This window comes from Hypanus sabinus, chromosome 10 (assembly GCF_030144855.1).
Source record: "Hypanus sabinus isolate sHypSab1 chromosome 10, sHypSab1.hap1, whole genome shotgun sequence".
In the NCBI taxonomy this organism is placed as follows: domain Eukaryota; kingdom Metazoa; phylum Chordata; class Chondrichthyes; order Myliobatiformes; family Dasyatidae; genus Hypanus; species Hypanus sabinus.
In genome coordinates this window covers 64,925,658-64,940,247 of record NC_082715.1, presented here as the reverse complement: position 1 = coordinate 64,940,247, position 14,590 = coordinate 64,925,658, and the positions used below count along the sequence as shown (strand labels likewise).

At 39.2% G+C, this 14,590-nt stretch overlaps 1 protein-coding gene across 1 annotated transcript in view; it reads left to right on the top strand.

Annotated features, from left to right (window-relative positions):
- The window catches only part of tpo (thyroid peroxidase), a 78,217-nt gene that overhangs the window by 21,623 nt on the left and 42,004 nt on the right, over window positions 1–14,590 (top strand). Inside the window, exon 6 of the mRNA XM_059982000.1 lies at window positions 7,056–7,185. Within this exon, the coding sequence (XP_059837983.1) occupies window positions 7,056–7,185 (130 nt within the window). The remainder of the gene's footprint in view (window positions 1–7,055; window positions 7,186–14,590) is intronic.

The following is a 14,590-nucleotide window of genomic DNA, read 5'->3' as shown; positions in this document are numbered from 1 at the left end:
GCAATCATACTACACCCATTTGTCAGGAACCAATATTATTAACCTTTGCTGCATTTTTTTTGTCTCAAGCATATCCTCCCTTAGGTTGTGAAAACCAGCAGTTGCACAGTATTTCAGACATTCTCACTATTGTCTTGTGTAGTTACAGGAAAGTCTATTTTTATTTGTAGCCAAGTCTTCCTTTTGCAGTGAAGGTCAACATAACAATTGTGTTCATACCTTCCCATTGCCCTGCTTCTACATCATGGTCAGCTGGTATAAATAAGGGTGCATTTACATTAAATTTACAAAGAGCTGCAATAAATATTCAGCATCTCACCACCCATACTTAAATCAACCACGATTTTATAATAACCAAAAAAAAATTTGAGCATGAAAATTAATTCTAAAAGCATCTGTCTTGATAATTTTATTATTTACACTGGACTGTCACAAAATGTGAACATAAAGTCACATTATTCCACAAAACTATGGAAATTTACATTAAGAGCCTATAATGTTCATGTTGTTCAAAAAGGGACTTCAGATTGATGTTCTGCAACAGCTTCTGATCTATGGACTCGCAAATTAACAAATCTTCAAGCACATAATCTACGTTATCTAAAGGTAAATTTGTCTTAGTTTAATTCCAACAACCTTTCTCAGTACTTTGTCCCACATTCTCCATTTTATTAATGTATTTCAAACTGATTGATTATTCATTTAATTGGACTTTGTTAGTGCAGAATATTATGTACTTCTGCTAATCCCACTGTAACTGTTTAATGGAACAATTTGAAATGAATAATACACATACAGAAATATTTTATTTTATCTTTAAAGCATTTTGCTGGTATGGGGTATATATTTATTGCCTCACCAATCACCTTGGGACAGTTAAAATTCATAGAAACATAGAAAACCTACAGCACAACACAGGCCTTTCGGCCCACAAAGTTGTGCCGAACATGTCCCTACCTTAGAAATTACTAGAGTTACCCATAGTGCTCTATTTTTCTAAGGTCATGTACCTATCCAAAAGTCTCTTGAAAGACCCTACTATATTAGATACACTAGTGATGTTTAAGAGACTACTAGACAGGTATATGGAGGAAGTTAAATTGGGGAGGTTATATGGGAGGCAGGGTTTGAAGGTCGGCACAACATTGTGGGCCAAAGGGCCTGTAATGTGCTGTACTATTCTATGTTCTATATCTGCCTCCACCACTGTTGCCGGCAGCCCATTCCATGCACTCACCACTCTCTGAGTAAAAAACTTACCCTTGACATCTCCTCTGTACCTACTCTCCAGCACCTTAAACCTGTGCCCTCTTGTGACAGCCATTTCAGCCCTGGGAAAAAGCTTCTGACTATCCACACAATCAATGCCTCTCATCATTTTATACACCTCTATGAGATCACTTCTCATTCTCCAGTGCTCCAAGGAGAAAAGGCTGAGTTCACTCAACCTGTTTTCATAAGGCATGCTCCCATGTCCAGTTAATCTCCTCTGCACCCTTTCTATGGTTTCCACGTCATTCCTGTAGTGAGGCGAGCAGAACTGAGCACAGTACTCCAAGTGGGATCTGACCCACGTTACTGTTCAGCTCCTAAATTCCATTCCACGATTAATGAATGCCAATACACCATATGCCTTCTTAACCATAGCATCAACCTGTGCAGCTGCTTTGAGCATCTTAAGGACTCGGAACCCAAGATCTTTCCAATCCTCCACAGTGCCAAGAGTCGTATCATTAACACTATATTCAATCACATTAGTCTGGGATTTGAGTGCTATGTAAGCCCGAATATGTAGGTTTTCTTTCTTTGAGAACATTGGCAGTCCAGTTGGGTTTCTATAACACTCCAACCGTTTCTTGTTCACTTTTTCTCCCCTGTCAGATTTTTACTTTGAAAGCTTTAACCAATGAGTTCATATTCTCATACTGACATTGTGGAATGTGAACTGTACTTCTCAGAATTATTAGTTTGGACACTAGGTTTATAATCGAGAAATATACTTATTATATTTGCCAGTAAATTGGTTCTTTGATTTATTCTACATTTTGCCTGAGCGTCTCTGGTGGGATTAAACTAGTCAAGGCTAACAGAATGACATAAGATAGAACTCCTTTGAAAGTTTATTAAGACTGAACAAATACTACAAATAAAATAATATAAATACAAGCCTACATAAGAAGAGATGATGCAAGAAATTGTTAGAGATTTTATATATATAATGTGCCAAGCATTGTGAATTAATATGGCCACTTCACTCTAATAATTTTACACAGTTTCTGCTTTACCTGTAACTCATTTTGCATGTATTTCCCTTAAACTGATTCTGAACACAGTCATTCAGAAGAGCTCATTCTTATCTATGTCCCTGATCACCAGAGTCTGTACATCCCTTACGAGCTGCACTTTAACATTAAATACTGCTCACTCCTTAAATATCAGCAATCACCTCAAAGCAGGTATCCGTGAATGTCCAGTGGATTAGTCTTGTTTAAAGCTGCTTGGAAGTTATTGAGTACTCATTATTTGATAAAACCAAACCAGACTTAAAATATTTTGAATAATGCAGTCTACCTTTTATTATTTTTACACTGTTTGTTTGTGCTATCCTTATCCAATTTCTATGGAGTTAATCCATGAATTGGTCAATAAAAATGTCAAAGTTCTTCGATATGAGTTGTTTAATTTGAGAAATATTCCAACAATAATGTCTTAATGTGTGTAGTTTAAATTAAAACATCATCCTGAAAAGTTAGTGAATGGATTTTGCTGAAACAATGAGTCTGATGTTTACTACTTTGAAAGGCTCTGTGAAAAGGAACCATACATGGATAGTGTATAGGTCTAGTTGTTGCTTGCCTGGTCATCATTATAGAATAATACCAATAAAATACTTGGAAGAATGGAGATGGCTATATTCTAATTTTGCCCTCTTTATTTATTCAACAGTATTCCAACAAATTGGAATGAATATGCACAGTTTATTTTATGCAGTGTTGGAAAACCAAGAACTAGAAGGAAGGGGTTTAATTAGAGCAGGGAGAAACCTAGTAGGAACCTGAGAATCAATCTTTTCACCCAGAGAGGGGTCCGTATACAGAACTTAGCAATTAAAAGGTATTTATACAAGTAGATGGATAGGAAATAATTTTCTAGACCTCTATCATTACCTTCAAAAAACTAGGTAATGCCAGAGATCTAGAAAATTATAAGGCTAGCAGGAAAGAGCTTAAGAATGAAATTAGGAGAGCCAGAAGGGGCCATAAGAAGGTGTTGGCAAGCAGGTTTTAAGGAAAACCCCAAGGCATTCTACAAGCATGTGAAGAGCAAGAGGATAAAATGTGACAGAATAGGACCAATCAAGTGTGACAGTGGAAAAGTGTGTATGGAACCGAAGGAGGTAGCAGAGATACTTATTGAATACTTTGCTTCAGTATTCAGTACGGAAAAAGACCTTGGCGATTACAAGGATGACTTAGAGTGGACTGAAAATCATGAGCATATAGACATTAAGAAAGAGGATGTGCTGGAACTTTCGCAAATCATCAAGTTGGATAAGTCACTGGGACCAATCATGATGTACACCAGGCTACTTTAGGAAGCGAGGGAGCAGATTGCTCAGCATCTGGCAATGATCATTGCATCATCAATGGGGATGGGGGAGGATCTGGAGGATTGGAGGTTTGCAGATGTTGTTCCCTTATTCAAGAAAGGAAGCAGAGATAGCCCAGGAAATTATAGACCATTGAGTCTTACTTCAGTGGTTGGTAAGTTAATGGAGGAGATCCTGAGAGGCAGGATTTATGAACATTTGGACAGGCATAATATGATTAGGAATAGTCAGCGTGGCTTTGGTCATGCCTTACGAGTCTAATTTAATTTTTTGAGGATGTGACTAAATATATTGATGAAAGTAGAGCAATAGATGTAGTGTATATGGTTTTCAGTAAGGAATTTGATAAGGTACCCCATGCAATGCTTTTTGAGAAAGTAAAGAGGCATGGGATCCAAGGGGACATTGCTTTTGGATTGAAAACTGGCTTGCACACGGAAGGCAAAGGGTGGTTATAGATGGGTCATATTCTGCATGGAGGTTGTTGACCAGTGGTGTGCCTCAGGGATCTGTTCCAGGATCTCTTCTTTTCATGATTTTTATAAATGACCTGGATGAGGAAGTGGAGGAATGAGTTAGTAAATTTGATGATGACACAAAGGTTGGGAGTGTTGTGGATAGTGTGGAGGGCTGTCAGATGTTACAGTGGGACATTGATAGGATGCATAACTGGGCTGAGGAATGGCAAATGGAGTTCAACCCAGATAATATGAGTTGGTTTATACTGGAAGGTCAAATATGAGGGCAGGATATAGTATTAATGGTAGGATTCTGAGCAGTGTGGAGGATCAGAGAGATCTTGGGGTCCGAGTCCAGAGGACACTCAAAACTGCTGCGCAGGTTGACTGTGTGGTTAAGAAGACATACAGTGCATTGGCCTTCACCAATCATGGGATTGAGATCAAGAGCCAAGAAGTAATGTTACAGCTATATATGACCCTGGTCAGACCCCATTTGGAGTGCTGTGCTCATTTCTGATCGCATCATTATAGGAAGGATGTGGAATTTATAGAAAAGGTTCTGATGTTTCTTGGATACAAGGATGTTTCCTGGAGTGGTGAGGATGTCTTATGAGAATAGTTTGTGTGAACTTGACCTTTTCTCCTTGGAGCAACAAAGGATGAGAAGTGACCTAATAAGGTGTATAAGATGATGAGAGGCATTGATCATGTGGATAGTCAGAGGCATTTTCCCAGAGCTGAATTGACTAACATGAGAGGACACGGTTTTAAGGTGCTTGGAAGCGGGTACAGAGGAGATGTCAGGGGTAAGTTTTTTATGCAGTGAGTAGTGAGTGCATGGAATAGGCTGCTGGTGATGGTGGTGGAGGTGGATACAATAGGGTCTTTTAAGAGACTCCTGAATAAGTTCATAGAGCTTAGAAAAATAGAGGGCTATGGGAAACCTGAGATAATTTCTGAGGTAAGTACATGTTCGGCACAGCATTGTGGGCCAAAGGGCCTGTATTGTGCTGTAGGTTTTTCTGTTTCTACGTTCAATGAGAAATGGGATATATTCAAACACAGGCTAAGATGGTAGTTTGGGTTGGCATTCAACATTTTGGCCCAAGGTCCTATTTCTATGTTGTACGATTCTCTGGTTCTGTGTCTCCTCACCTGAAAGCCTGTGTCAAAATCAATACAAAGCCAACTAAAACCTTGATTCCTCACAGTCTGCTGTGATAGAAAGCTTAGACAATTTTCAGATCATGTAGCTTCACCATGATTTCTACTATTTGTTGGAGACTGAAACCATCAAAGGTAACTAACATTTTCATTCATCTCTGCTTTCTTACATTTATTAATTAATCTTCTTGAAAAAAAACCCTTCTTGACTAACAGATGCTGAGAGAGGTCCAAAGTTTTTATGGGTCATTCTCATTGCAGAGCCATCAGGGCAAAATGTTGCATTTTGGCATTTTTTTCTTAGAAAAAAAACAATGTCAATCTATGTGTTTCTTTGTCAGGGAACAATGATAGATCTTAGACGAAGAAATTTCACATTCACAGGTTATAATAAATCAATTACATGTGACTCCCATAGATAAACAAATCTTGAAAGTTAAACCTGGTGGTCAGAGTTGTAGGAACATTTCAAACAGGTTTTTCTGTATCTAAAGTGATTAAGAAGCATTTTGAAAAACACAAAATGCTGGCAGAACTCAGCAGGCCAGGCAGCATCTATGGGAGGAGGTAGTGATGATGTTTCAAGCCGAAACCCTTCATCAGGAGTGAAGTAACATGGGATGGTCGAGGGGGGATAAGAAGTGGGGGGAGGGATGAAGTAGAGAGCTGGGAAGTGATAGGCTGAAGGGAAATGGGCTAGGGGGAAGGTGAAGAATTATGGGAAATAAAAGAGAAAGAAAGGTAGGGCTGGGGGGAGATTGTAGTGAGGGGGGAGAAAGAGAGAGAAAGAGAACCAGACCAAAATTATAGATAGGAATGGGTTAAGTGGGGGGGGGGGGCAGGGGTATCAACGGAGGTCTGTGAGTTGAATGTTCATGCCGGCAGGTAGGAGGCTCCCTAGGCGGGAGATAAGGTATTGCTCCATCAACATGTGTGTGGCCTCATCTTGACGGTAGAGGAGGCCATGGACAGACATGTCGGAGTGGGAGTGGTCTGTGGAATTGAAGTGTGTGGCCACAGGGAGATCCCACCACTGTTGGAGGACTGAGCGTCGGTGTTCGGCGAAACGGTCTCCCAGTCTGTGGCGGGTCTCCCCTATGTATAAATGGCCAATGTATAAAAGCATTTTGATACTTTTTACTAAGTATTAAATTATTTCCTTAATGTATTTTCTGCAACTGTTTTTGATTATGGGACTGGATTCTAGAGAGTAATATTGATATTAATGTGTGATTGAAAGTGTGAAATAATACCTGAAAATCCTGTCTGCAGTCTAAATCCTGTCCCTTATTGCTTTGAGCAAAGCTGCATCCAATAGAAAGAGCATCTGGGTTGTTTTGAGGCAAAGCCTGAGATGAATCATCGTAGGTTATACTTGATAATGTTTCCTTTAAGTCAAAATGCACTGAGTATATTTTTGGGCATAATTGAAAATTATGCATTTTGTTTTGGAGCAAAAAGGACAGCAAAGTGTGATTAACACCATACATTTGTCAGGTGTATGATGATAAACTTTAAAAGCTGAGTACAATCATGTGTAGTCCAGAATAGTTCCAGTCTTTGCCAGAAAAGGTGAGAGTTAGAACACGTTTCATACATCCACAGTGGCTGAATATACTGTGGTATCACTTAGTCTGATCCTTGACTATGTACTGTATCAATTTTAAGGAAAAGCAATTTATGTGGCTGAAAGCACAGCATGAGAATGGCAATACAGATGAATAAGCATGAATAAGCAGAAAATTCTTCAAGATAGCTTAAATACAAAAACATAACCTGTATACTCAGGAATGGCAGTTTTGCTTTGAATCCTCTTTCAGAAATAATACTAGATGGGGTGCCTCGAACACTGCTCTTCTACGGTGGCTAGCTCCAAATTATGAGGATGGATTCAGCCAGCCAAAAGGGTGGAATTCTGAACACACATACAAAGGCTTTAAGTTACCACTTGTGAGTACTTCACCTTCTCTTGACTCCAGGGGCTTGAAGGGGAATCGAACTTTGACTGCTTTTAGAAGGAGTACTTTAAATGGATGTGTATTGTACATGTTCATCGTTCGTGCTCACAAATCTATAGCTAATGTGTTTCATTATTATGGAGTAGAGTGGAGGAGGTAGACAGGTATGCCTCTACTGCCTGACCCTTCCCAAGCCATCATCATGGTATTCATCTGCTTAGCTCTGAAAACAATTTCAGAGCAAGAAATATTTATCTGACTAAAACATTTGTTTTATTTCTAAGAATTTTACCTTAATTTTAACTACCCAGTATTATGTAAAGTGAGTGAGCTTCTGTATTTCTTAATTGTGTATTAGTATTAATTTCAAGTGTTGCAAAAAGGTCACATTTGGAGAAGGCTACTAATTAATGTACATTTCAATTTGTAATGAAAAGCTTGGGTGTTGCAATTTGACTCTTTACTTACATAAGCTTCATGTTAAATTGTTCACAAATTTATTGTCCATGGAAATACTATAGTTTACATTTGATACCCATCCATTCCTCTCAATACATATCTGTATGAACTGGTATGTTCCAACCCTCCTAACTAACCAACTAGTGTTCGTTGAAGTCAGAGACATAATGAAACTGTGCCTTTGAGAATATCAGAATCGGAATCTGGTTTAGTATCACCAGCATATGGCATGAAAATTCTTAACTTAGCGACAGCAGTACAATGAAATACATGACAAATATAGAAAAAAATCTGTGAATTACAGTACATGTATATGTGCATTAAATAGTTAAATAAGTAGTGCAAAAATAAAAATAAAATAAAGTAGTGAATAGTGAGTTCAATGTCCATTTAGAAATACGATGGTGGGGTTAGAAGCTGTTCCTGAATCGCTGAGAGTGTACCTTCAGGCTTCTGTACCTCCGTCCTGATATTAACACTCAGAAGAAGGCATGTCCTGAGTGGTAGGGTTCTTAATGATGGACACCACCTTTCTAAGGCACCACTCGTTGAAGTTGTCTTGGATACTGCAGATGCTTGTACCCATGATGGAGCTAGGTAATTTTACAGCTTTCTGCAACTTACTTTGATCCTCTGCAGTAGCCCCTCCCCCTCCCCCCACCTATACCAGACAGTGAGGCAGCCAGTCAGAATGCTCTCCACAGTTCATCAGTAGAAGTTCTTGATGCACCATCAATAACTCACACTGAGACGTAAGGCGAGATATTGGCTTTTATCGACTGAAGAAGGAACCAGCAGTGAGTGACCATCATATTACATCCTGAAGAATGAGGCAGAGGATCAGACCTCGATCGCCTTTATACAGGGGCCTGTGGGAGGAGCCACAGGAGCAGTCAGAAGGGGGCGTGTCCAGACAGGCACATAGTTCACCACAGTCCTTGAGTGTTTTAGGCAGCAAACCAAATCTCCTCAAACTCTTAATGAAATATAGCCTCTGCTTTGCCTTCTTTATAGCTGCATCAATACGCTGGGACCTTGTTAGGTCTTCAGAGATACTGACAAACAGGAACCTGAAATTGCTCACTCTGTCCACTTCTGAGCCCTCTTGAGGATCGGTTTGTGTTCCCTCATCTTACCCTTTCTAAAGTCCACAATCAGTTCTTTGGTTTTACTGATGTTGAGTGCAAGGTTGTTGCTGCAAAACCACTCAACAAGCTGGTGTATCTCACTCTGGTATGCCCTCTTGTCACTATCTGAGATTCCAGCAACAATGGTTGCATCATTAGCAAATTTATAGACAGTTTTTGAGTTATGCTTGTTCACACAGTCATGTAGAGGGAGTAGAGCAAAGGGCTAAGCACACATCCCTGAAGTGTGCCAGTACTAATTGTCAGTTGGGTGGAGATGTTATTACCAATCCTCAAACATTGTGGTCTTCCAGTTAGGAAGTTGAGGATCCAGTTGCAGAGGAAGATACAGAAGTCCAGGTTCTGTAGCTTTTCAATCAATACTGCAGGAATGATGGTGTTAAACATTGAGCTTTAGTCAATAAGCAGCATCCTGACATAGATATCTCTTCTGTCCAAGTGATCCAAAGCTGCATTGAGAGCCATTGAGATCACATCCACCGTAGACTTGTGGTGGCAGGCAAATTGTTATGGATCCAAGTCCTTGCTGAGGTAGGAGCTGATTCTAGCCATTACTGAACTCTGAAAGCACTTCATCACCATCATTGTGACTGTTACTGGATGATAATTGTTAGGGATGCTCACCCTACTCTTCTTGGGCACTGGTATAATTGTTGCCCTTTTGTAACAGCTGGGAACTTCTGATCATAGCAACGAGAGATGGAAAAATGTCCCTGCCAGTTGGTTGGCATAGGTTTATATCTACTGCCAGTACTAGCTTCACACATTTAGATAAATTAGTAAATTAGATTTTTCTTGTTACACATACTGAGGTAAAGTGAAAAATGTTGTTTTGCATGTCATCCATACATCATTTCATTACATAAATATATCAAGATAGTACTAGGGAATGAATAAGATAATGCAGAATAAAGTATCACAGTTACAAAGAAAGTGCAGTACAGGCAGACAGTAAGGTGCAAAGGCCATACCAAGGTAAATTGTGAGGTCAAGAGTCCATTTTATCATACTAGGGAACTATCTTACGACAGTGGGATGGAAACTGTCCTTGAGCTTGGTGGTACATGCTTTCAATCTTTTGAATCTTCTTGGTGCGACGGGCACAAAAAGAAGTCAGCTGCCAGTTGCACTCTCAAATATTCTGATTCAATTGACTTTATTAGACCTACCAGTATGAGTACAATCAGTGACCAACAATCATATATTCATCTTGTTCTGATGAGGAAGGATTAATTTCTCATTTTCTCCGAGCAACTGCCTCTTTGCATTGTAAGAGGAGTGAATTTCATGTGCATTTCATTACCTGCTATATTTGAAAGTGATGGACACTGCACAAGACTTTTGGAATTAATTTGCTCAGTTTTGGTACTGAAGTAGTTAAACTACTTTAATCTATGTACTGCTGTTGAGAGAATGGACAGAGGCAGCATTTGAAAAAATATTGCTAAGTATGATCATTTTATTCTTTGTGACTATGTAACTCAGGGTGCAGAATCAGTTATGGAAGACAAGCTCTGTAAATCATATCCAAAATAGTTCAAAATCTGTCATAGATTCTTTCCTAGGAAGAAAATCTGATGTTGCCAATGGTTTTGCTTCTCTACTGATCTTTCACACATACTATATGCTAGGTGTTTCATGTACGTCAATAAAATAATACACTTTCTTATTTCTCATAGCCTTGAAATCTGTTCAAATTCATTCAGTGGCCACTTTATTAGGTATCTCCTGTACATTTAAAAGTGGCCACTGAATGTAAGTTTGTGGTCTTCTGCTGCAGTAGCACATCCACTTCAAAGTTCGACATGTTGTGCATTCAGAGATGTTCTTCGGCACACTACTGTTGTAGTGCATGGTTATTTAAGCTATTTTCAACTTCCTGTCAATTTGAAGCAATCTGGCCAATCTACTCTGACCACTCTCATTAACAAGGCATTTTTGCCCACAGAACTGGACGTATTTTTGTTTTTGTGTCATTCTCTGCAAACTCTAGGGCTAGCTGTGTATGACAAAAGGAGAATGGCAGTTTCAGAGAAATACAAACCATTCTGTCTGGCAGTCATTCCACGGTCAAAGTCACATAGAGCACATTTCTTCCCCATTCTGATGTTTGGTCAAAACAACAACTGAACCTCTTGACCATTCTGCGTGCTTTTATACATTGGGTTGCTGCCACACGATTGGCCGATTAGATACTTGCATTAACAAGCAGGTGTGCAGACATACTACATAAAGTGTCCACTGAGTGTAGTTTTGAATAATGAATCCAATTTGAATTATGAAACCTCTAGCTATGAGAAGTAGAAAGCTAATATTTAATGGCTTTTAGTCATAAAATGCAGTTAAATTGACATCGACAACTCATTTTCTCTAACTCATAATTATTCCTGGTCCTAGACAAGATTATTGTCATTATCAGCAGTTGTCATAGCTAATTTCTTAATCTGCTCTTATGGCACACAATTAATTAGTTATTATGTTTGTCAGCAGAGAAGTATTGCAAAATGTGAAAAATAATGAAAGGAAGCTTAGTGTAATTGTTGATTTCCTTCTTTTGTTGCCATGGGAAAATCAGCACTTCAGGTGGAGTGAGCACAATACACTTGTAAAAGTTTTACATATGACATTGCCAACATCAGCAGCAAGTGATCCAGAACAGTATAAGTATTCCCGGTACAATCTACAGAATGCTATTGTAAGAGCGAGAAAGGAATTCCACGTGCAGTTAGAGACACAATGAATGCATGTCAACTGTACATGACATTACTTCATGTAAATGGCATCTGTGCTGGTCCATGTCATGATAACCCTTCAATGATTTAAATTTGTGTCTTACATTGTATTTATTTTTTGAACTGCAATTTAGGGCTGCCAAAGGATAGGCCTGTGTTTCTTGCACAGTAATGCAACTAGTACAGCCACTGCCACACAGCAGCAGAAATCGAAGTTCACCCAGAGCTTGAGCATTGTCTGTGTGGAGTCCAGATGTTCTCCCTGTAACTGTTCGGGTTTCCTCCGGGTGCTCTAGTTTGCTCCCATATTCTAGAGTGAGAGTTGCTAAGTTAATTGGCCACTCTGGTGTGTAGGTTAGTGGTCAAATCTAGAAAGTGGGCTTTAATGAGAATACAGGGAGAAAGGAAAAGGATCAATATAGGGTTGCTGTAAATTGGCAGTTGATATTCAGCATGGATCCACAAGGCCAGTTTCAGGCTGTATCTTTCTGTGACTGACAGGGTGATATGGTACAATGAGTACTAATAGTAAACTTGTGTTTTATACAACAAAGCTCCTTATTTATTGCATACTATTACAAATTTGAATGCCATCATGCCTGATACCTTATCCCAAAATCTTCTGCTCTGATGTAGTGCTGACACTCTACTACAGGTTCTGTCAGTAACAATAAGCAATCAGTCCATCATGTCAGACTGGGGAATATAAAACCTTCTTCCCTCTAACCATCTTTCAACTCATTGATAAAGCAGACAGATTCCTTGAACCTAAGGACTGATGCTAAAAATCTATAAAGCACGTATGATTGTGAATTAATCATTTTTGTTGATAAACACATAAAGTAACAACTTCAATTAAACTAATAGATTCTTCTCACTTTAAATCTCAGCCTTTTCTAAAGGACATTGTTCTGTCTCTTTCCACTATGGCAGTTGCTGGAATAAAATGTTTGATGTATGCTTCACCAAGATTATACAAATAAACATTCTTTGACATAAGGAGTAAAAGGAGCTTGGTGGAATTATTCTAAGAACTTTCAGGCACTCATTTGATTAGTTAGGGGACTTTTATAAATTTGCTATTCAGTTGAGATAAATGTACCTTCAGTAATTTTATTGCTGGCTTCATTAATCTTAGTGCAGTCAAAAAATCCTCCTCCTGAACTTTACCCAATGACCCCGACTGGAACATGTGTGTCCATTCCATCTGCGCACAGGACTATATTTAGCCCCACAAAACAAATCCTGGAAGTGAGAGTGAATTTGAATTGAGATCACAGAGTCAAACCAACCAGGTTAAATTCTGAATTTCTCCCACACACACTCTGCCCCTTACAGCTCACCACCTCACACTCCTTCCCACCTTATAACAGTACTTGACTTTCAGGTAATGTCTTCAGTTATTGAGTCTGCTGCAAGACTAATTCATTTTCTTAAAGTTCTTTAGCCTGACATCTGAGATCTAATCCAGTGAGGTATCTTCATTCTTCTTAGTTACAAAGCCCAGTGAAGCTTGTTATACCTCGACTCAAAAAAAAATTAAAGGTATCACACCTCGATTTAAAAATGAAGGGAAGTGGAAAGGGTTCCCCCATCTAACCTAAACACTGACTGTAGGAAATTTTAACAGGGCAAAGGAGAAAGTTGTGAAATTTACCACACAAAATTGATTTAACTTGAAATGAGGTACATATAACCACTTAAGTAGGTGTATTAATTTTAGTCATGGTGAATGGATTCTTCATTTTCTTTAAAATATTGCTTTATAAATCAAGTCAACAATCATTAATGAAATTATTGCAATTACCACAGGCCAAATTGAAATCAATGTGTATTTTAAGTCTGATTAATTTGAACAAGATATATTGATTAGTAATTCAACTATAATGCAGTGAATTGAAATAAAGCCTTTTTATGCATTTTATGTTTCAGCAACCAACCTGCCTAACAAATTAGTAAAAAATTAGCATGAAAAAGAGTATTAACTAGTGGTCGATCAGTGGAATTTTTGAGAAGAGGGGACTTCAGTCAGGTTTGTTGCCTGAGGATAAAAGGCAGCAGAGGGTCAGTACAGTGAAAGAGAGTGTTGACCAGTGACCAATCAGCATTTGAGATTGACTAGCAAGCGCAAATTAAAGGAAAGCAGGAGCACGCACAGTGGCCATTGTATGAGTGGACAGAGTCAGAGTAATGATCATGAGGTTTTAGCTCTTTGGGACTTCAACAAACAGAGGCTTTAATCAGAGAAAGCAAAGGAAAAAAAAGATCAAGTTTTTTTTTCATTCTCTTCTGAAGATCTGCACGGCTAGGACAGTAGGGATGACAGGCAGGATAATAGAATGCTCCTCTTCTGAGAATGTGGGAAGGCAAGGAGACCTCTAGAGTCCCTGATGACTACAACTACAAGAAGTATATCAAGCTGCAGCTTCTAACTAACCATGTTATGGAGTTGGAATTGAAACTGGATGAACTCCAGATCTTTTGGGAGGCTGAGAGTGACATGAGACATATAGGGAGGTAGATACAGCCAAGCTGCAGAACAGGTTTAAGGTTCAGAGTACAGGTACAGAGGAGATGTCAGGAATAAGTTTTTTTTATTCAGAGAGTGGTGAGTGTGTGGAATGGGCTGCCGGTGATGTTGGCAGAGGCGGATACGATAGGGTCTTTTAAAAGGCTCCTGGATAGGTACATGGAGCTTAGTAAAATAGAGGGCTATCCATAAGCCTAGTAATTTCTAAGGTAGGGACGTGTTCAGCAGAACTTTGTGGGCCGAGGAGCCTGTATTGTGCTGTAGGTTTTCTATGTTTCCATGTAACACAAGAAAGTGGGAGTCAATGCAGAGTATCCCTGTGGTCATCCCCTCATTAACAGGTATATCACTTTGGATACTGTCAGGGGAAGGGTGATGACATAATAGAAGTTACTCAGAATGGAAGGGGGGAGAAGAGGCATGGTGGTAAGGGATTCAATAGTTAGGGGAATGGACGGGGGGTTCTGTGGGTGAGAATGAGATGCCCAGATGGTATGTTGCCTTACAGGTGCCAGCATCCAGAATATA